We start from the raw sequence: 23,157 nt of genomic DNA on the forward strand, positions 1-23,157 counted from the left end.
TTTGCCTTTCTTTGTGCAGATAATTAATGCTTCTTTACTTGACTACCAAAGAAATCATGGGTCTGTACTTCCTTTCCTCACCCTCAGTAATAAATTAGAAAATCTCCACTTGTTAGCTAATTCAGTTCATTGAGATATCAACAATGAATTTTGAATGACAGTTATCCATAGGATATTATATTAGATATTGTATAATTGACTATTAGCCATGATAAAGATTTAAATTTGAGTTTAAAATGAAAAAAGAATAAAATTATTAATTCCATCTAAATGAGTTTAGAAAATAAAGTAAAAAACATAGTCTTTGCCATCAAAGAAGATTATAATCTAAATTTTGAAGATTCAACTATATTTGTACATCAGAAATGCATGTAAAGAAATCTGTAACTAAGGGAAGCTTAAGATAGTTATTTTGCATAGTGAAAAGGGACTGTGGGTTGATAGGTTTATTTAGAGAATGCTTCCTAGAGAAAGTGATTTTTGAGAAGGCCTGAAAAAGGAAGGGACATTGTTTGAAAGAGCAAAGGGAAAGGACATTCCAGGTAAAAGGCAATCCAATATTGAAGATAAACAGAGACCAAAGAAAATAGAATTCCATGAATTGTCCTTGAAGCAAAATAGTAACTTAGTGTTAACTCAGACTGACTCTAATTTAGTCTGCCATGTGATCTGGCCTCTGAGAATAATCCTTTTTAAAATATAAAATAGAGATTTATTTTTACAGAGGGTAAGGGATTAGTAAATTATATTAACTTGTGTTAGCGTAAGTGGTAGCATGGATGGAGAGTCAGAAAGTCCTGGGTTCAAGTTTTGCTACTGACACATACTATCTATGTGACCCTGGGCAAATTATAGATTTAGTGCTTGAAAAGATCTTAGTAAAAACCATTGAGGTGCCAGCCCTTTCATTTTGCAGATGAGGAAACTGAGGCTAATTGAAATTAAGTGACTTGTCCAGGGTTACACAGCTAGTAAATGTCTGAGATAGGCTTTCCTGACTCTAAAGTCCAGTACCTTGTCTACTGTGCCACCATATATAACCTCTTAGTGCTCTAGAAAGTTCTTTAAGATTTGTAGAGAAGGTGCCAGCTTTCATTGGTAGAGGGAGTTCATTCATCAGGGAATGCCCAATACCAGTGAAATCACAGTTCCAATCCCTGTGTATGTTACAGTAGGTATAAATAGGTAATTCTAGAATTTTAACTGCTCCTATAATTGTTCCTGTGATTGGATATTAAGGCACTGAAACCTCCATAAATAGAAACCTGAGCCCTTGCTTCATGTATTGACATTAGTTAATAGTTAGACGTACATCATCAATCACGTAAAATTAAATTATCTCAAGTCTTGTGTGTTGGTTAGATTTTCTGTTGAATTTTGTCCAGGTTGATCTTGGTTCTTTGAGAGTAGATTATAATGAGGAGGGAAATGTGAGTACGTATCATATCACTCAATAAACATTAAGTGCCTTCTGTGTACCAGGTACTGTGCTGAGCAGTGGAGATACAAAAAGAGGCAAAAGACAACTCCTGCCCTCGTACAGTCTAATAGGGGAGACAGTCTGAAAATAGATACAAAGCAATCTCTATACAGGATAAATAGGGGATGACTACAGAAAGTGTGCACTGAAATTAAGAGGGGCTACAGAAGGCTTCCTGTAGAAGTTGGACTCTAGTTGGGACTTAAAAGAAGCCAGGGAGGTCAATAGTCACAGTAGAGGAGGGAGAGCATTCCAAGCATGGAGGACAGCCAGAGAATGCTCAGAGCTGAGAGGTGAGTGTCCTGCTGTGGAACAGCCTGTAGGCCAGTGTCACTGGATCTAAGAGTCCATTTTGGGGAGTAATATGTAAGAAGACTGGAAAGGTAGGAAGGGGCTAGGTTATGAAGGGCTTTAAACATCAGAGTGTTTTGTATTTAACCTTGGAGGCCATAGGAAGCCCCTGGAATTTATTGATTAGGGAGCAACATGATTGGACCTGTGCTTTAGGAAAATCATTTTAGTGACTGGATGGGAGAATATATTGGAGTGGGATAAGATTTGGGGCAGGTAGACTGACCACCAGTCTGTTGCAGTACCCGAGGTATGAGGTGATGAGGCTCTGCTCTAGAGTGGTGGCAGTTTCAGAGGTGAGAAGGAGGTGTATTTAAGAGATTTTACAAAGGTGAAATTGACAGGTGTTGGCAACAGATTGGATATGGAAGGTAAAGAGATAATGAGGAATCCAGGATGACTCCTACATTGCAAGCCTGAGAGACTGGGAGGATAGTGTTGCCTTCTTTAGTAATAGGGAGAGTAGGAGGTAGGGGAGGGCTTAGGGAAAAAGATAGTGAGTTCTGTTTTGGACATACTGGGCTTAAGGTGTCCACTGGACATCTATATGTCTAAAAAGGCAGTTGAAGATGTGAAATTGGAGGTCAGCAGAGAGGATAGATTTGAGAATCATCATCATAGAGATGGTAATTAAATCAATCAAATTAAAAGGGAGCTGATGAGTTCACTAAGTGAAGAGGGAGAAGAGAAGAGGAGAGAACTCTCTGGGGACACCTATGATTAGAGAGTATGATCTGAAGAAGGATCCAGAAAAGAAGATGGAGAAGAAGTGGTCAGATAGGTAGGAGGAAAATCAGGAGAGTATCCTGAAAACCTGGAGAGAAGAGAAAATCAGAGAAAAGAGAGTGATTACCAATGTCAAAGGCTTTGGCAACTAAGAAATCATTAGTAATTTGGAGAGAGCCATTTTGGTGGAATGATGAGGTTGGAAGCTAGATTGAAAAGGGTTAAGAAGAGAGTGAAAGAAGAGAAAGTGGAGTCATCTATTTGCAGACAGCTTTTTCAAGTTTAGCTATAAGGGACAGAAGAGATAAGTATAGTAGCTAGTGGAAATGGAATGATTAAGTGAAGTTTTTTTCAGGATAAGAGGAGACATAGGCATGTTTGTAGACAGTAGGAAATGAGCCAGGAAGGAAGGGATCATTCCTAATAGAGGGTTCATGAGGAAGAGCTTTATAAAAGAAGGAGCATATGATCTGGACCTTAAAGGAAGGGAAAGATTTTAACAGGCAGAAATGTGGGGGAAGATACTTACAGATATGGGGATAATATTTGCAGATTCTTAGGGTTGCAAAAGATTAGGATGAAATGAGAAAATATTTATTAGTGTATTTTGCCCACTTCCTAGTGAAAAAGTCCATGTCTAAAAAATTCATTTTATTCTACTCTCTTGAGTCTATCACTTCTCTGTCAGATAGTGGGTAGCATGCTTTATTATAGGTCCTCTGGAATAACGGTTATTGTCTTGCTTAGAATTCTTAAGGCTTTCAAAGTTGTTTTGTAGTGTTGTTATTATATTAATTGTTCTTCTTGTTCTGTTCACTTCCCTTAATCATTTCATACAAGTCTTACTAGGTTTCATTGAAACTATCTCTTTCATCATTTTTATGGCACATTGCAGTCATATAGTATAATCTGTTTAGCCATTCCCCAATTCATGGGCATCTTCTTAGTTTTCAGTTACAAAAGAGCTGCAATAAATATTTTTGTACATATGGATCTTTTCTGTTTTCTTTGATCTGTCCTGGGATATAGTCCTTGTAGTGGTATCTGTGGGCCAAAGGGTATACCAACTAAGTTGCTTTTTGCAATCCCTTCATTTTATAGATGAGATTAATTCCTAAAGAAGTGAAGTGACTTGCTCAGTGTAATAGAATTAATAGACAGATTTTAGATTCTGAGTAAGATAAGTAGTTTTGTATTTTAATTAAGCATGGCATCATAGATTTAAACTTGGAAAGAATCTTAAAAGAGATCTAGTCCAATCCTTTCATTTCATTTGTTGTTCAGTCATTTTTCGGTTGTGCCCAAGTCTTTGTGATCATATTTGGGGTTTTCTTAGCAAAGATAATGGAATGATTTGCTGTTTCCTTCTCCAGCTCATTTTATAGATGAAGAATTGAGGCACACAAGATTAAGTGACTTTCCCAGGGTCACACAATTTAGTAAATGTTTGAGGCAGGATTTGAACTCAGGAAGATGAATCTTGCTGACTCCAGTCCCAGTACTCTATCCACTACATCACCTAGCTGCCCTCTTCATTTTGTAAATGAGGAAATTGAGACCTAGTGAATGATTTACCCAAGAATCACATGGGTAGTCTCAAGGCAGTGGGCATCTACTACAATTTCTTAACAGAGTGTAACCTGATTAGACCCCCTCTGTAATTAAGTAGATTATTTTGGTAGCAGTGTGAATATTGCATTAGAGAAGGGGGGAAACTGAAGATAGGGTGATCAATTAGGCCATTAAAATAGTTAAAGATGTAATCAGGGTCTGAACTAGAGTGCTGATAATGAGAATGGAAAGGAGAAGACGGATATGACAAATCTTTTGGGGGTAGAATTTGCAAGATTTGGCGACTGATTGAATATTAGGGGAGTAGGAAGAAGTCAGACAATTCTATGGATTTCAGTTTGGCTAACTGGGAGGATGGTAGATTATTTTAGGAGAAAAAGGACAGGTTTTGGGTGAAAGCTGATAAATTCAGATTTGAACATGTTGAGTTTTAACTTTTCATGAGGTATCCAAATAGAAATGACCCTCAGGTAAGTTGAAAATATGGGATTGGGGCTCAGGGGAGGGTGGATCTGGAAATAAAGATCTGGGAGTTATCTACATAGAGACAGCAATTGAATTCTTGTGAGTGGATGAGATTGCCTGGGTAGATGTTGTAAAAAGAGGAAAGAAAAGGCTCAAGAACAGAACTTCCAGGGATGCCCAGATTAGAGGGTAGTAGGAGAAAGGAACTCAGCAACAGGAACTGAAAAGGAACCTCATGTGAGAGGTAAAAGAATAACCGAAACAAAACAGGGCTGTAGAAACCAAGAAAGGAGAGAATGTCAAGAAGGAAAGGGTGTTGTGTAAACGGTGTCAGATATTGCAGAGGGGTCAAAGAAAATAAGCAGTCTGAAAATGACATTGAATTTGTCATTTAGTAGGTCATTGGTGGATGATCTTGAAAAAACAGTTTCAGCAGAGTGATTGGAATTGAAACAAAATGTCTGGATTGGAGAAAACTTGGAAGCCATAGATTTTTATAGACTGCTGTTCTATAGACATCTGAAAGTTTGCATAATTCTTTATGCAACAACCCTCACAGCATATATGTGGAGAAGACAGGGCAACTATTGCTCAAGTGTTTAGATGAAAATAGACAAACCACTTCTGAGCCTAAAGTCACATAGCTAGCAAGTTTCAAAGCTGGTGCTCAAATTCAAGCTGCTTGATTTCTAAGTCCAGAGCTCTTTTTTTTTTACTACATCGCACTGCCTCAGTAAGTAACTGAGTATCAACTGTGTAATAATAATTGTATTTTTTATTTGTAAGTATAATAAACGATGAAAAAATTGTGTTTGTTTATACGGAGACAAAACATTACCATGGCCAGGTTGTTAGACATATTAGTGCTTAATTCTAAGCAGTATTGTAATTTCATTAAAACCTTCATTATTCGTAGAGTGCTTAAGATGTCCCTGGATAATTTTGCTTGAATGAACCTCTAAAATGACAGAAAATGAGCTGTGCTGATAAAATTGCTGAGAGTTTTATTGCAGTATGATGAATAATTACGATTCCATATGAGAAAAAAAATCTCTTGCTGGTTTAACTTTTTCCACTCTACATACAGAGTCAGCTTAGCCAATGTAATAATGCTCTGGAGAATTCTGAAGAGCTGCTAGAATTTGCTTCAAGGTCACTAGATATAAAGGAACCTGAAGAATTCTCAAAGGTAAGAAAGAAAACAAAATTTAAAAAATGTAATCTATTATAGAAAAAATAATGTAGAAATTTGGTTCTTTCTCCATCAATTTTGGACTGGGCACTTTATCACTAATAATTAAAAATAAATAAAACCCACTACCAAACTTGGGATTTCTTGATAAGTATAATGTTATGTGCTTTTTTCAAGGCAGAATGAGTCTTTGGAATCATGGACAAATTAATATAAAGTTTCATTTTACTTTACTTAAAATTTCAGATGAGCAGTCAAGTGGTCAAATTATTCTTTACTGAATGTCTCTGTTGGTGGTTTATTTTAGGAGCACTTGTCAGGGTAGCAGCACATTTTTGTGGCATACAAACAGTATAACTAAAAAATGTAAATGGAAAAGGAATGAAAGAAAATAACTATTAACTAACAGCTTGGAAAATTTAGTTTGGAATTCTTTGTAACTTGACAAGAGAATGTTTGCTATAATATGCTTGATGCTTGTTAATCCTTTAACACTATGAACTATTCGTATAACAATGATGATATGATTAAATTCGTATGCTTTATTAAAAAATGTAGACTCTTTAAAACATATATTTTAATCAGTCTTTCAAATATAAAAAATAAGCATTCAGGTGTATTTTAGTTGCTTAGTCTAATTTATAAGTTATGAATTCCAATTTGGATAGTTTTAATGCTGTTAGTTTTTGTATCACATTCAAAATTCAATTGTTAAAAGAGTAGGCAATCTGTTAAATTGCTCAGTTAGTACAGTCCATATCTGATAATTATTCTCTCTTATCAAGAACTCCCACATTCAAGTTTGATTATTTGGTTAGTAATTTTTCTTTGTACTAACATGTAGCGAGCAATATCAGATTAAGAAAAAATAACTTTTGAAAATGCACTGTCCAACATAACTATTCTTGAAAGTCAATTTCTTTTTTTTTTTTTGGAGAGGGGAAAGGCAGGGCAGTTGGGGTTAAGTGACTTGCCCAGGGTCACACAGCTCGTAAGTGTGTCAAATATCTAAGGCCGTATTTGAACTCAGGTCCTCCTGACTCCAGGGCTGGTGCTCTCCTCATTGTGTCGCCTAGATGCCCCTTTGAAAGTCAATTTTTAATGAATTCTAGGACTGAAAAAACTTTCTGAGAAAGAGAAACATTTAAAACATTCAATATTAATTAATACATTCATATGGCCCCTCTAACAAAGAAGGAAAACATGAAGAAGACAAAAGCTACTTGAGAGAAATGATGACCTGCACTAACATTTATAGGTTTTACAGTGCTGGAAAGAATTATGGGATATGAGCATCATGTATAGAGGGGTGTGTAATGTTACATTTTATAATCCACTCTACTCCTTTAATAAAACAAATCTTTAAAAAATTATATGGCTGTTTACCTCTATTTTTAACCATCTTTTTCATCCTTTTGCTGTCCTTTAAAATTAAGATATAAAAAGCAGATCCTATTATTTAAGGCAGAAGCAATAGTATATTTAAATTTTTTGTTGATTTGCAAGAATTATTTGTACTGATGTCATTAACTTCTTAAATAGGAGAGGAATTAGGCTCAAGTTTAGCTTTTTACTGTTGGTAAAGAAAGAACTTGTTAAACAAAGGTATTAAAAGAGATTTTAAAAATTTTAAGCACTCATTTTTGTAAAAACAACTTGCTTGGGGTCACTTATCTGGCTGCTTCAGTTATAGCCAAGAGTCAGGAAAGAAGGGGAAAAGGTCCCAGAGTAGCTAAAATAACTCAAGTAAAGCTCATACTTTACTTATAATAGAGCTTCTTAGAGCCTATTTACCATTCTTTGACACATAAGGTTAGTGATCTTGTATCTGATTTCCCAGTCCTGAGCAGATTAGAAATAACAAATTAACAAAGGAAGCTGAGAGAAAAAAGCTGGGTCCATTTACATAGCTAAGAACTTACAGCAGATAGCCTGACAGGGAAGGAGGAAACACAGGAAGTTATATACAAAGCAGAGAAGAGAGCTTTAAAAAAGTACAAGTGTCTAGGACTTTTTGTGTAGTGGCAAGTAGTCTTATATGCCTCAGTAGCTCCTGAAGGTCATAACTCTGTTGCATAAAAATGCAATAATGTTCAAGTCAAAAGGAGGTAAATATTGTTTAATATTCTGTACTTAAGAAAACAGAAAAATAGCATATTTTAGAAAAATCCTCTCCCACCCCCAAATAGCTAAAAACTATAAGAAAAGTTCTAGTCTTTAAAGGGATAGATAGGCTTCAGTTACGTGGGAAATTCACTCATATAGAAAAGCTTATTCCCCTGCATTTCAGGATAAATTAAACCATATCTGTTTGTAGTATAGACAAATAGCAGAATCAGACATAAATAACCAGACATTTGGTTGGTATTTTGATATAATAATTACAGATCATTTTCATATAGGTACTAAAACTAGATTGGACTTACTAGAGATATTTGAAAATAAAATAATGTTTTATATATTTTATAATTTAGACTTGAATAATTCATACAGTAAGCTATAATTGAGGTATGCTTTTTAACAAGCATCAATTCATACGGTAAGCTATAATTGATGGCTATAATTGAGGTAGCCAGACAAGTGACTCCAAAAGTAATTCCCTTCCTTTTCTCCAAGTTGTTTTTAACCTGGTTTTAGTATAGTTTAATATTCAGAATTATAGTTTGTTAATCATTATTTTATTATGAGTTTATTTTATTTGTACTTAACCTTATGAACTAGTGCAAAAATTTAGTCTCTTGATTTTTTAATCCTATCCATAGCCTGCACAGCTTACATGACACATAGAGTAGAACAAATCTCCATTTTATGTTGAAGAAACAAGTGGGACAATATAGTGAAATTTTCCTGGTGTCCTTTGGATCATAGGCTGTTACGCATAGGAGTTGTACCTAGTTTACTTGGATAGGTCAACAAAATTTTTCATTAGCTTTTCCCAGGCTTACCAGTATCATAATGATAATGCTCTGGTCAGGGTATTAACATGGCATCAATCATCTTCACTTTTATTAGAATTCTCAATGGCTTGAAATATGATTTTTATACACAATCTAAATCTTTCAAATTTTCATCCTGGAAAACAATGGAATCAGAAATTGGAATCCAGTCATAGTTCATCCACAAAGAAGAAGTGTAACTTGAACAAATAAACCATTTAAATTTAGGACCAAGACTCATTATCTGTAAAATGAGGGCATTGGGCTAGGTGTTTGAAATGCAGCATAATATTCGGCTTTCCATCTTTCATAACACTGTTTTTTTGTATTGTAGGAAAAGAATTATTACAGTTAATTGGAATTTTCTTTTTCTTGCTAACGTTCTTAAAAGAACAGTATTGTCCTCTCTTTGTGAACTAGCCTTTAAGGTTCAAAACTGTGCTGTCACTTGAATTATTCTTTTGAATTAATCTTTCTTATCTGTGTGAAGTTTTATGTATTACAACCTCAGGTTGCTCAGGGCAGGATTTGGAAAAGCAGTGACCTAAGAGAGACAAAACTGCATATGACATCTCTAAATTTAAAATGAGTAGATTTTTCAGTAATCCCCTGAGTACTTTATGTAAATACATATCTCCACTAAAATCTTATTTTGATATTTCATCATCAGAGGTGACCCTGGGTTCTTGAAGTCTCTTGTCATATGCAAGCTCTAGCAGATTCTACCAGGTTGGAAAGGCTTTGAGTATGATCACAGTGTTGGACTGTATGTATGTTGTTCAAGAACTGGCCTGACTGTGTTTAAGAAGAGGCTTATCACTGGGTTTGTTAGAGTGTGCTGAATATTTTTGGCCTCAGCAACTTGCAAATATGAATTATTGAGCCAGAAAGGTTTTGTGTTTGAATCTGATGATGGACTACTATGTTGACTGCCTAAGAACCAGCCTAGCTAAGAGCAGAGTATCATTACCAAAAGGTTAGTCACCACATAAATGTTTTTTAGGGGGTAGGAATGGAAACCAATGAAATGATTCCCTTACTATTTCTATAGTGATTATTATAAAATGTGGGAAAAGGTAGTAGAGAGTACTAAGAGTCATACGGATTTTTACTTTACTAATACTAATTTAACTGTTGATAGTCTATTATATATCTGTGAGAGTTTAGTTCATGTTCACAGTCTTGCTAGAATAAATAAAGTAGAATGGAATGTAAAAGCTGGAATAGATAGGTAATTAACATAGATAAAGGGACTCGACTTGTGATTTCATTGGTTGAAGTTATTCCCAGATGAGGAAGTTCCCTCTACTAATGAAGATTGGCATGTTTTCTGCAACTTAGAAAGTTTCTTAGGAGGCATAGCCAAGATGATGGAGTAAAGACAGGAAGTCATTTGAGCTCCTCCAAATTCCCCTCCAAACAATTTTAAAATAATGTTTCAAAATGAATTCTAGAGTGGCAGAACCAGAAAAAGGAGGGGGTGAAACAAATTTCCTGACTAAGACAACTTATAGGGTCGACAGGAAAGGTGTCTCTCACTAGGGTGAGACTGGAGTTCAGTCTAGCACAGGCATCACCTGGGTAAGCCAGAAGTGAAACCCTGCTCCAGGAAGCCAGTTCAGGTGAGGCAACTGAATTGGCTGCAGTGACTTAAGGAGCTTTCAGCCCATAGACAGTAAAGACGCTAGACACCTGGTCAGAAGGAGATTATAGGGGACACTTTGCTGACACTGGGTGTAGGATTCTGTTTAAGTGCCCATACAAGATTCAGGTCATAGGCCTGGGTGACAGTCTCAGCATGAGGAAGAGCCACTAGTCCACTAGAATATACAAACTGTGGGGGAGCAGGGATCCTGTCACAGTTTCAGGGAGGAGAAGAGTGCTTTTGGTTGCTCATAGACCAGAGGACAGGTTAGGAGAGCACTGACCACACCTATCCTTAGATCATACCACCTCAGAAGAATTGAAAACTTACAGGTCCCCAGAAGTAGCATCACAAAAAACCTGAAGCTTGGGACACTAACCCCAGGAGCAGAGTTCAACTTTAACGTAAAGTTAAAAGTTATGAAATAGGCTCAAAAAACAAGTAAACAACAAAAAAAGAACCTGACTATGGAAAGTTACTATGGGGACAGGGAAGATCAAAGCACAGTCTCAGAAGAGGACAACATCAAAACATCTACAGGTAAAGCCACAAAGCAAAATGTATCAGGCCCCCCAAAAAAGAATTCCGAGAAGAGTTCAAGAAGGATTTAAAAAAATCAAATAAGAGAGAGAGGTAGAGGAAAAATTTAGAAAAGAAATAACAATGATGCAAAAGATTCATGAAAAAAGAGTCAATAGCTTGGTAAAGGAAGCCCTCTAAAATGGAAGAAAATTCCTTTTAAAAGTAGTATTGAATTGGCCAGATAGAAAAGGAGGTACATAAGCTCACTGAAGAAAATAATTCCTAAAAAATTAGAATTGGACAAGTGGAAGCTAATGACTCTGTGAGATATCAAGAAACAATAAGACAAAGTCAAAAGAATGAAAAAATAGAAAATGTGAAATATCTCATTAGAAAAAAGAACTGACCTGGAAAATAGCTTGAGGAGAGATAATTTAAGAACTATTGGACTAGGGGCAGCTAGGTGGTGCAGTGGATAGAACACTGGACCTGGAGTTCAAATTAGGCTCAGAAACTAGCTGTGTGGTGCTGGAAAAAGTCACTTAATCCTAATTTCTTCAAAAAAATTGTTTGACTACCTCACAGCTATGATAAAAAAAAGAATCTAGAATCATATTTCAAGAAATTATCAAAGAAAACTGCTTTGATAGCCTAGAACCAGAGGGGAAAGTAGAAATTGAAGAAATCCATCGATCACCCCCAGAAAGAGATCCATAAATGAAAACTTCCAGGAATATCATAGCCAAATTCCAGAGCTCCCAGGTCAAGCAGAAAATTTTGCTAGCAGCCAGAAAGAAACAATTCAGATATCATGGAGCCACAGTCAAGATAACACATGCTTTAGCAGGTTATACCTTAAAGAATCAGAGGGCTTGGAACATGATATTCTAGAAAGCAAAGAAGCTAGAATTACAACCAAGAACGGCTTACCCAGCAAAACTGAGTATAATCCTTTCGGGGAAAAATAGATGTTTAATGAAATAGAGGGCTTTCAAGCACTCCTGAGGAGAAAAGAGCTGGAAAAAAAATTGACATTTAAACACAAGACTCAAGAGAAGCATAAAAAGGTAAGCATAAAAGAGAAATCATAAGGGATTCAATAAAGTCAAACTGTGTATATTCCTATATGGGAAGATAATATATAATAATTCTTAGAACTTTTATCAGGACAATAAGAAGCAATCTTCATAGAGGGTATGGGTATGGGTTGATTATGTTGGGATGGTCTCCAAAAAAACTGAAGGGTTGAGAAAGAGGGATGTACTGGGAGGAAGAGGAAAGGAGAGGTAGAATGGAGTAAATTATCTTACATAAAAGAGGTGTAAAAGAACTTCTACAGTGGAGGGGAAGATGGGGGTGGTGACAGCAGCGGGTAAGGCTTGAACCTTACCTCACTGAAATTCACTCAAAGAGGGAATAACATACATGCTCAAATAGGGCATAAAAGTCTATCTTACACTATAGAAAACTAGGAGGGGAGGGGGATAACAGAAATTGAGGGACTGATAGAACAGGGGGATGTAGTGGAGGTGGGCAGCAGTGAGAAGCAAAACATTTGTGAGGAGGGACAGGGTAAAAGGAAAGAGAAAGGTTGAAGGATAAATCAGGAAAATAGGATGGAATACACAGTAATACATAATGTGAAGGGGATGAACTCAACCATAAAATGGAAGTGGGATAGCAGAACGGATTAAAAACCAGAATCCTGCAATATGTTATTTACAAGAAACACGTTTGAAGCTAAGAGACACACAAGAGTACAGGTAAAGCCTGGAGCAGAATCTGTTATGTTTCTGCTGAAATAAAAAAAAGGCAGGGGTAGCAGTCATGATCCTCAGATAAAGCAAAAATAGATCTAATCAAAAGAGGTAAGGAAAGAAAACTACATCTTGCTGAAAGGTACTGTAGACAATGAAGTAATGTCAATACTAAACATATATATCAAATGATACAGCATCTATATTTTTAAAGAAGAAATTAAATGAGTTGCAGGAGGAAATAGAGAGTAAAACTATACTAGTGAGGGACCTTAACTTTCCTCCATCAGAACTACACAAATGAACCAAAAAATAAACTAGAAAGAATTTTAGGAGGTAAACAGAATTTTAGAAAAGTTACATATGATAGACCTCTGGAGAAAATTGACTGGAAATAGAACAGAATTTAACTTTTTCTCAGCAGTACATGGCACCTAAACAAAAATCAACCATGTTTCAAGGTATAAAATCTCACAAACAAATGCAAAAGAGGAAAAATATTAAATGCATTCTTTTTAGATCATAATGCCATAAAATTACATTCTGTAAAGGGACATGGAAACAAATTAAAAATTAATTGGAAACTAAATAATCTAATCCTAAAGAATGAGTGGATTAAAGAACAAATCACAGAAGCCGTCAGTGATTTCATTAAAGAGGACAACAATGACACAACATACCAGAATTTATGGGATGAAGCCAGAGCAGTATTTAGAGGGAAATTTATGTCTCTAAACACTGACGTCAATAAAATAGAGAAAGAACAGATCAATAAATAGGCATGGAACTAAAAAAAAACTAGGCAAAAAGAACAAATTAAAAATCTCCAGTGAAACACCAAATTGGAAATCCTGAAAAGTCAAAAGAGAGATTAATAAAATTGAAAGTAAGAAAACCATTGAACTAATAAAACTAGGAGCTGGTTTTATGAAAAATACAATAAAATAAATGATTGATTCATTTAAAAAAAGAAAGAAGAAAGCCAAATTACCAATATCAAAAGTGGAAAGGATGAATTCACCATTGATGAAGATGAAATTAAAGCAATCATTAGGAGCTATTTTGCCCAATTATATGCCAATAAAACTGACAATCTAAGTGAAATGGATGAATACTTACAAAAATGTAAATTGCTCAGATTGACAGAAGAGAAGCTCCCTCTCTAATATTTAAATGAACAGGTGTGTATGTGTGTCTGTCTGTCTCCATAGCTAAATCAAATACTTGCAGACTCTCTTGAAAGGGGAATAAAAAAGTGGTTGAATTAGTTTCATACTGGGCCCAGTGGTAATAAGAAACATAATTTAATGGGGTGCTTGGTTATCTTAATTTGCAGTATTTGTTGTGACTATCAGTAAACAGATGGCACACAAACTATACTTAGCTTCATAGTCAATATAAGTAACAGAAGAAAACTAGAGAAGTTTTTTTGTTTGTTTTTTGTCAGGGCAATTGGGGTTGCCCAAGGTCACACAGCTAGTAAGTGTGTCAAGTGTCCAAGGCCGGATTTGAACTCAGGTCCTCCTGACTCCAGGGCCGATGCTCTACTCACTGCACCACCTAGCTGCCCCAAACTAGAGAAGTTATGTGAAGAATTTGATGAGTTCTCCAAATTAAATCAATTTTGATACTAAGTTACTACAGAACCCTCACTTTCCTAGGGAGAACCTTTTTTCTGAACATTTTTGTGAAGGTTTAAATGGCATACAAGATAATGTTTGCGTCAGTGCTGAAATTGGGAACTAAAATTCCAGTTTTAGATACCTTATAAAGTTCTGCCTTGTAGACATTTTTAAAATAGCATTTACTTCAGACACAAGTGAAACAGATTTGAAATCAAACAGTGACTAAAGTTGATAGAAGTAGTCGTAAATACTACTTATTGATGCATTTGTTAGTTAAATGTCTTCGTCAGGCTCTTTTGTCATTAGGTCTGACATAAACATTTGATGCTATTCTGAGGAAAGATGTTGACTTTCCAGTTTGGAATTCAAAGTGTAATAGAATGAACTTTGAAGTGGAAATCAGGAGACACTTGGGTTTAATCCTACTTCAGCCACTAACAAGTTGTGTGACATTGGCCTAGTTACTGGGACTCAGATTTCTCATTGTAAAACAAAGGGTGTTGGACTATATCTTTAAGGCCCATTTGTATCAGCAAGACAATACTCACAACATCGATGATAATCGTGAATGTGCTTGTGTAGTTCTGTATCACAAAATATAAGAGACTGTCCATATAGAAGGTGGAAGTGTTATTCAGACACCAAAGAACAAATTCCAAAACCAGTAAGTCCAGTCCATCCAAGCAGCAACTAAATTCCAAAAACCTCTAGGCCCACTTCATCATAGCAACAAGGAACTTAAGATAATATCACAGCATGGAGCCTTGACGTCCCATTAGCCTTCCCCTTTGCTGAGGCCTTCCTACAAACACTCACAAATCCTAGGTCACTCCTTGCCTGTGTCCTTCTCCCCTGGTTTTAACTTGCTCTGAGCATTTCCTGCTCTACCCTTCCAGTTCTACTTGTTCAGCAAGCTCCTCCCACCACATGTGACTTAGGCTTCCTGTGACATAAGCAGGTCACATGGGCCTATTAATGGGTGGGAAAGATCTTCAAATTTACATTACCGTTACACTATTCCAACTCTAAATTCTATGATTTTATGAAAGTAGGCATAGATGGTAAACTTTTGGAAAATATGGATGGAATCAAAGATTGAGTTTCCAAACTCTACAAATGTCCAACTAAAATCTTTTGTTTTTACGTTGTCTACATTTCCTATTATATCTCTCCACAATGCCTCTCAGAGGAACCATTCCTTAAAATACTTTAAAAGAGAAGAAAAAGCTCAGAACTAACTAGTATGTTAAAAAAGACTGATATTATCACAGTATTCCGTAGACCTGTATGCTTTAAATACGTTAAAGGAGAGTCAGATGGCACTGAAGGTGGTGCATAATTTCTTAACAGATCAAATAGAAATTGATTGTTTATAGATGTAGCAATCATGATTCAGAAAAATTTTATTCAATGAAAAATTCTTATCGGAGCCTTTTGAAAAATAAATGCTTTGAATTTATGAGCTCCTTCTGATCCCAAAGCTTACTTTACTGCTCTATCTTCAAGATCTTAATACAGTAACCTGTACTTGGTGAGTTATATGATCCATGTTTTAAAAAAAAATTTTCACCCAGTAAACAGTTTTATTTTTATTGAAAAAAATGGCCCCAAGATTTTGATGATTTATTTTATCTTTTCTTTAAGAACTTAGACATTATGCTATTTCTGTGTGTGTGTGTGTGTGTGTGTGTGTGTGTGTGTACATATATCTTCAGTAATGATACCATTTCATTAGCTATTGGCCTTTAGGCACACTGTAGTTTCTTTACTTACTAAGCTTTTTGACATTGTGTATTTTTCTTCTTGCCTTGTCTGAAATCATGACTGTAACACCACTTTTAAAAAGAGATACTTGGTATAGTCATTTTTGTTCTAACCTTTTATTTTAATTTTGTATAGGTCTTTATTTTTAAAAAATGTTTCATGTTTGTAGCAAGTTGTAGGGTTTTGTTTTCATGGCCATCGTACATTGGGAAAATTCCATTTTATTGAGGAGTTTAATCCATTCATATTCAAGGCTGAAGTTGTTAGGTTTCTGTTTTTCATTTAATTTAAGAAGTTGTGAATTAGCATTAAAATTAGGAAGATCTTGTTTCAGGTGTTGCCTCTGAAACATCTGTAGCTATATGACCATGAGCAGGTCACAGAGGAATTGTCAGTATGTGTATTTGTGAAAGGAGTTTTCACACTTCCTATACTAATGAAATTTGAGGTTCAAACAGTGTCCTCTTAAAAAAAAAACACTGGTTCATAATGATTTTCCCCTCCGTGCTTGATTTCTTCTATTGCCTTTGCTTATACTTCACTCTTTCTTATTAAACATCTTTCTTCTCTTTTTGCTCTTTCTTTTTTCATACCAGATAGGAATATGATTCAGAATTCTCCTTATATATGCCATCTTCCCCTCCAGTCTGTTTTCTTAATTTGAATAATATTCATTTATGATGTCCTTTTCTGAAAAGTATCCGTTTAATATTTCTCCTTCTTTATTTCATTCTCCTCCCATTCTTTTCTGAAATCTTGTCTCCTGTTTGTGGGTTCTAAGTTTTAGAGCTAGAAGGGACTTCTACTAATCAGGTTTTTTTTCCTTTATTTTCTTTATGTACCTCATACAAGATAGGATTTCTCTCTTTGCTCTGGCCCAGTGATCTCTTAACATAATGGCAAATCATGTCTGATCCCCTTTCATTTTTTGTTGTTTAGTTTGTGTATGTTTTGAAGAACATTTTTATTTCTGATGAATTTTGTTGTGAGACTCAATTCATGAAGGAAGTACTGTGGTATGATGGGAGATATCTTGGTCCCAGGGCCCATACTTACTCCATACCCTTCTATTCACCTCTGTCCATTATAAGGCCAGTTTATACTATTTCTGGACATATGTCTCCATGTGGGCCTTGAACATTGACTCCTCCTGGGGGCCAACATCTTCTCTGTCTTATGTGGTGAGATAGATTTTGCTCTTATTGGGAAAAGATGCTTTCCTGAGGTGTCTTCTCTGTCAGCTTGTCTCCAGTTTTGTTGGCCTTCTTGTCATTATGTCCTTTTCCATATCATCTCAGAGCTTTGTACCAGGCTTTTTATACTATGTTCTCCACCTCTACTCCACCCCCCCCCCACCAGCAGAAAACAGCATCTCCCACCATACCACTTCATCTCCTTTGTGAATTAAAAATCTTAGAGAATGAGATTCATGAGAAAAAAAAGGCTCCCGGGGGCTTCTCCTTGGCATTTTCTCGTGTCTAGGCCGGCAGGGCTGAGTAATTTCAGAGACCTTTCAGAACTGAGTATCACACTGACCTGCTCTCCAATGGAAACTCCGCAGGGGAATGACTGCAGCTCATTTGGTTGTTTCCACTCTCCCCTGCTTCTCCATCTGTCTGAATGGAAGAGTGGCTTTTCACTACTGGGTCTTTTCTCCCCATACAGTTGCTTATGCTCTGGCTGCCTTCTCTTTTTTCCTGCAGTTTTAATTACTATAATGTGTATGTGGCTTATTACTTGTTGGTTCAAGGTAGTAGAGTTTGTGAGTTACTCTAAGAATCATCTTATTCTACTATCCTACAAGTTACTTAACTATTCTGGGCCTCAGTTTTCTCATCTGTAAAATGGGGGGTGGAGGGAGATGGATGACTTCCAAGATCTTTGCAGCTCTGAATCTAAGACCCTACGATCTTCCTAATCACATGTCCTTTTTAAAATGAGACCTGTTGTCATATAATACCAAATTCCCTAGAATAGAATTAACTGTAATAAGTATGTAATAGAGAACATAGAGAATGATTTTAAATCTAGTTTTCATGATATGTTAGGAGTACAGGAGTAGTTTCTACCTGTTCTTCAGTTTTATTAATGGAATAAGATGAATAAAAATAAGATCATCCACCAACTTGTATCTTGTGTTTTACCTGTATTTGGTTAGGTGGATGGGTGTGCTTATTTCTTCTGTGATTTTTGGATCAGAAAGCACTTAAAATTATCTATATTTTTTTAGAATGCTTTTGTTTTTCAGCTTAAGGCAAAGTATTCTGCAGATATTACTTGATGAGCCTATCTTATGGATTATTTAATTAAAAGGTATTATTTTATACACATGTTAAATAGGAATAGTGAACTACAGAGAAATTTGGTATTTTGCTTAGTTTGCATAGTAAATTATATGCTTTAGTTAACTAAAATGCAAGTTTCCTCTCTTATAAAAAGTACATTTTTAAAATTTATCAGTGCAATTTCAGAGAATCCAAAATGTATTATCCAGAATGAAAAGCAGTAGGTGACCAAAGATTTGTAGAACATCATAGAGGGAGTGGGCCTTCAGAGGTAATTCCAATCCCCTCATTTTACACATGAGAGAATGAAGTTGTAAAGAAGTGACATGATTTGCCATGCGTGATAAAGTACATTAGTGGCAGAGCTATATTTAAACTAAGATTCAAATTCTGGTTTAGTGTTCAATCTACTACGTCACACTGTCATTATTTTAGTTAGACAAAATGTTAATACACCATGTTTGATAATTTAATAAAGCATCTAGTATTTTGATCTGTTGTAAATGAGTCTTCTCTGAGAATAAGCTGCTATCTCTGATTCAAGTGACATCACTTAAAAATATATACATACAGCTGAATTTTAGCCCATATAATCTGTGTACCTTCCAAATGATTTGAAGAATGTGTTCACTTTAATTGAAATGGTTTAACCTGGTACACTAACAAATAAAGAATATTTATATTTACCTTGCTATCTTTCCTGTAAATCTAATTTCCTCCTACTTTATCTCCAAATGGCTTATGTTGCTTAAGTGATACTGTAAAGTGGGGGTAGTGGTAATGTAGACTCTGTCAATGAACAAACATTTGTTAATTTTAAAAATAAATTTTTATTAATATCTTTTGCTTTTATATTATATAAATGTCCTCCCTTAGCATAGTGCCTCCATTGCTTCTCACAGTGCCTGGCAAATAGTAGGCACTTAATAAATATTTATGGATGAAATAATGAATCCCATATAGCATTTTTTTTTAAAATGACAAGAAGAGTAGGAAGAAAGAATTAGCATGCATAAGCATTTATTAGGCATTATGTGCCAGGCACTGTGCTAGGTGCTTAAGGATACAAAGACAAAAATAGGATAGGCTCTGCTCTCAAAAATCTTATATTTAATGGAGTAAACAACATGTACATAAATATACATGTACAATTTTAAATAAAATAAAGACAAAATAACTTTTAGTGGGGAAGAGATCAGGAAATGCTTCATGTAAGCATTGTATAAACAAAAATTTAAAGGAAATAAGTGATTTAAAAGGCAGAAGTGAGGTGGGAGTAAGTTCTGGTCATTGAGGACAATAAAAGTGCAAAAACAGGGGGTAATGGAGTGCTCTCTATGAGGGATAGCAAGAAGACCAGTTTGGCTCAGACTGTAGAGTATGAGAAGGAAAGTAATGTATAGTGAGGTTAAAGGGCCATGGGAATGAGAGAGATTAAGAAAGAGTATTATAAAATGGAGAGTAAACACTTCCATAGGCAGTAGTTTTGTATGGCAACAGGCAGACTTTGGAGTCATGAGTCAGTTTTCTGTACAAATCCAATCTCTTCTTTTCTAATGCAGGTATAATTAGACCCAGGCATTATGGGTCCTTTTCTTCCAGCATTGTACTTTAAAAAAAAATCTCTTTATCTTTTCTGGTATGTTGATCACTTCCTCTTGCTTTGATCTGCTGAAAGATTACAAAACATTTTGTCCTTTTTTCCTTTTTAGGGTATTGCTAATGATTTGCTGATAAATATTTTGGATGACTCCCAGTTTTAGGGAGAGGGCAGCAAATAAATAATTCTAGCTCTTGTTTGAGATACTTTATAGAAACCACATTTAGATATGAAGGAATAAATTCGAAAGGGGTTGAATAGATAACAGTTTTGAAGCACCAAAATTATAAGTGATTTTATGAACTTCTCCACTTAGCTTTTGTATAAAGTCCTGATTAATTCAACCAAAAATGAATAAAGATGTGTTCAGAGTCACATGAAGTTGGTCTAAAGTGGTTTGCTGACCTCGTTTGAACTGATTTATCTGATTCCTAATCTATTACTACAGTTCTAACATTAAATTAACAAAAGTTTGTGAGTTTAAAAGAATATTTTCTCATAAAATTTTCTGATAACTTGGGTTTTGGTGAATGTTAACTAAGCTGCTGCAGAGTTTGTGTTCTAACTTTTCTTGCATGTTACTGCATTTGAAAGTTGCATGAAAGCACTAACTGCCTTCTTTCTCTTCCCCCTGACTTGCTCCAAGGCTGCCAGACAGATCAAAGATAGGTATGGTACATATTCTACATTACATTTTTTTTAAAAAAAGTATTGATTTCTAAGTCAGAAATGAAATTCAGTTTTTTGTTTTGTATCACAACCTTAGTGGTTGAAATAAAAATATTTACTTGTAAAGTGGGGGAGGAAGGGCACCTTCTGCACATACTCTTGGAATATCCAGTGTTTCTCTTTAACTTTAAAACATTTGAGGGAAAAAAATGTGTTTCCCAAGTGATTTCATTTCTGACATAATTCCCATTTATGTTGCCTGACATATTATTACAATAGGTTTGATACAATCAATTCTTGATTATCTTTTCTAATGAAGGGGAGAAGTGCTGTGAATTATTTTAAAAAATAGTATTTGTATTTGAAATTTCATTTTTGTGCTTAAGTTTGATATTCTGATAATATATAGGATTTTAAACATTCTCAGGAGTTGTACTGGTTTTCCAACATCAACTAAGACCCTCCCTTACCAACTGTTTTCAACTTTTCATTCCATGTTGAGTGCTGACTGTTAATTCTAAAAATAATTCATTGAATTCTAAACTACTGGTGCCTTTTCTTTCCTCATGTCCACTTCTACTTAGTCATAACTCATCTAGGAGAAGAAAGATAATGGATTTATTTAGATAGTTTGGTTATTTTCTTGTAGTAAAACCAGGATTTGATAGAAATCTTAGGATTCTGGTTAATAAGACTAAAGTTTGTAGGAATTTGGGGTGGCAACATTTGATAATATTAGTAGTATTCGTCAGTGGACCTTCTAGATAGAGATCAAGAATTGACTGTATTATGATTGTTATCCTAAAATGTGTGCCTCCCTACGTTCCCCTTTCTCTATCCCTCTTCCTTTTCACCCTTTGCTTTGGATTATGGGATTCTTTGAAAAGTATTGCTGTTCTAAGACATGCCCACCAATCTGTGATATATAGGATATTTTTTTCTGCATTGAAATGGGCTAATTTGCTAATCATGGACTATGTGAAAGAATTTTCAAAATCATCAGTATATTTGTTAATTTTGATTGAGGAATTTAGTTTTCAATCCATATTCCTCTTTTATATCATTAGAGCAAGTTAGCTGTTCTCATGCCTGTAGATCTTTACAATTATGTAAATATTGTATTTTCCAATATATTCATTCTAATTTTTATATTTAGATTCTTAGTTTTGCTTATAAATCAGATGGGCTCAGAGGAAAAGATAGAGACTTATGTGGGAAGAGTATTAGTGATCTATATCAGAGTTACCTTTCTTAGTGTTAATTTTAAAATGTATTTGTTTATTGTAAGGAAATAGAAACTACACAAACTTTTAGGTCAGCAGTGCTTAACTTAAGGTCTACAGTCTTTTAAAATATATTTTGGTAAGTTTTTAATATGATTGGTTTCCTTTATAATCTTTTGTATTTTATTTTTATGTGTTTAAAAGCATTCTGAGAAGACCTCAGTAGACTTTACCAGACTGCCAGAAGGGTTCATTGACACAAAAAAATGGTTTTGAATTTGTTAATTCAGGTTTAAATAGATGGAGTTATCACTAATCTCTGGCCTGGGGAGAGACTCATTCCTTTCCAGTATCTTTTTTCCAGCATCATCTCCAGTTACAGAATACCCAATGTGATTTTCTGTGAGAATCTGGTTCCAAACTCTAGCACCTAACCCCCTTGATAAGAAAGAGTCTTCATTTTCTGACTCTTAATGTTTATTTCCATGAGCTTTAGGATATTCTATACTCCCCAAGACATGGAGGACCTGTAGGTCGAGATCTGTGGCCAGATCCCAGTGGTCATCTGATCAGCAGGCTTCTCGTGCTGCTGAACTTCCTGTCCCTAATGCATCGTTACCTCACAGCTGAAGGTTATCCAAACTCCAGGCTGACAAATTTTGTTGCCACAAGCTGAAGATCAACGTTGATGTTTTCCTTTCCACATATGCCTTGTTCCTATATAATGTGCTAATGCCTTGAATTTAACTGAGGACCGGCCACTGGATGCAGAACCCAACCAACAAAAACAAATATTTGGACACTTATGGACATTTCATGACAGTAGATGCTGAAGTGGGGAAAGAAGAGGAAAAGGTGTTTGACCCCAGCGCATTGAAATCTTATCTGTATGTAAGCTGTTCTGGAGCCAGCTCCAAGGATGTCAAGTGCTTTAAATTACATGATAATGCATGGGAAGCATACCAAGGGTGGGTTTGGGCCAGTAAGAACCTAGATAAGAATTGAGGCTTTATATGAGAGGGCTTCAGCCAAAAGATTCAAGGAGAACGAAGGGCATCAGTTGTACTGTTTCTTGGATTTTGACAGTGGCCAGGATCTAGCAATCATGTGTTCACAGAAATGACTACAGACTTCAGACATGGATAAGAGTGATTGCTATTATTAGTACTTTTCATTTAGAGAGGACTAACATCCTTGACCTGCTATCCTTCATGATGTTATAATATTTTATGAAGGTTGTACTCACAGTATATGTGAAAGTGGATGAGGAGGTATTGAGGATACACCAGTTCTTCGTGACATGAAATGAAAAGGTTGCCAAAAGGCTGATTGGATACTAGAGCTT

At 35.4% G+C, this 23,157-nt stretch overlaps 1 protein-coding gene across 3 annotated transcripts in view; it reads left to right on the forward strand.

Annotated features, from left to right (window-relative positions):
• The window catches only part of FSD1L (fibronectin type III and SPRY domain containing 1 like), a 90,465-nt gene that overhangs the window by 17,034 nt on the left and 50,274 nt on the right, over nucleotides 1–23,157 (forward strand). For all 3 annotated transcript variants that reach the window (XM_036738065.1, XM_036738066.1, XM_036738067.1), the window contains exons 4-5: nucleotides 5,682–5,783; nucleotides 20,567–20,589. In XM_036738065.1, coding sequence (XP_036593960.1) covers nucleotides 5,682–5,783; nucleotides 20,567–20,589 — 125 coding nt within the window. The remainder of the gene's footprint in view (nucleotides 1–5,681; nucleotides 5,784–20,566; nucleotides 20,590–23,157) is intronic.

The sequence above is a fragment of the Trichosurus vulpecula genome, chromosome 9 (assembly GCF_011100635.1).
Source record: "Trichosurus vulpecula isolate mTriVul1 chromosome 9, mTriVul1.pri, whole genome shotgun sequence".
NCBI lineage: Eukaryota > Metazoa > Chordata > Mammalia > Diprotodontia > Phalangeridae > Trichosurus > Trichosurus vulpecula.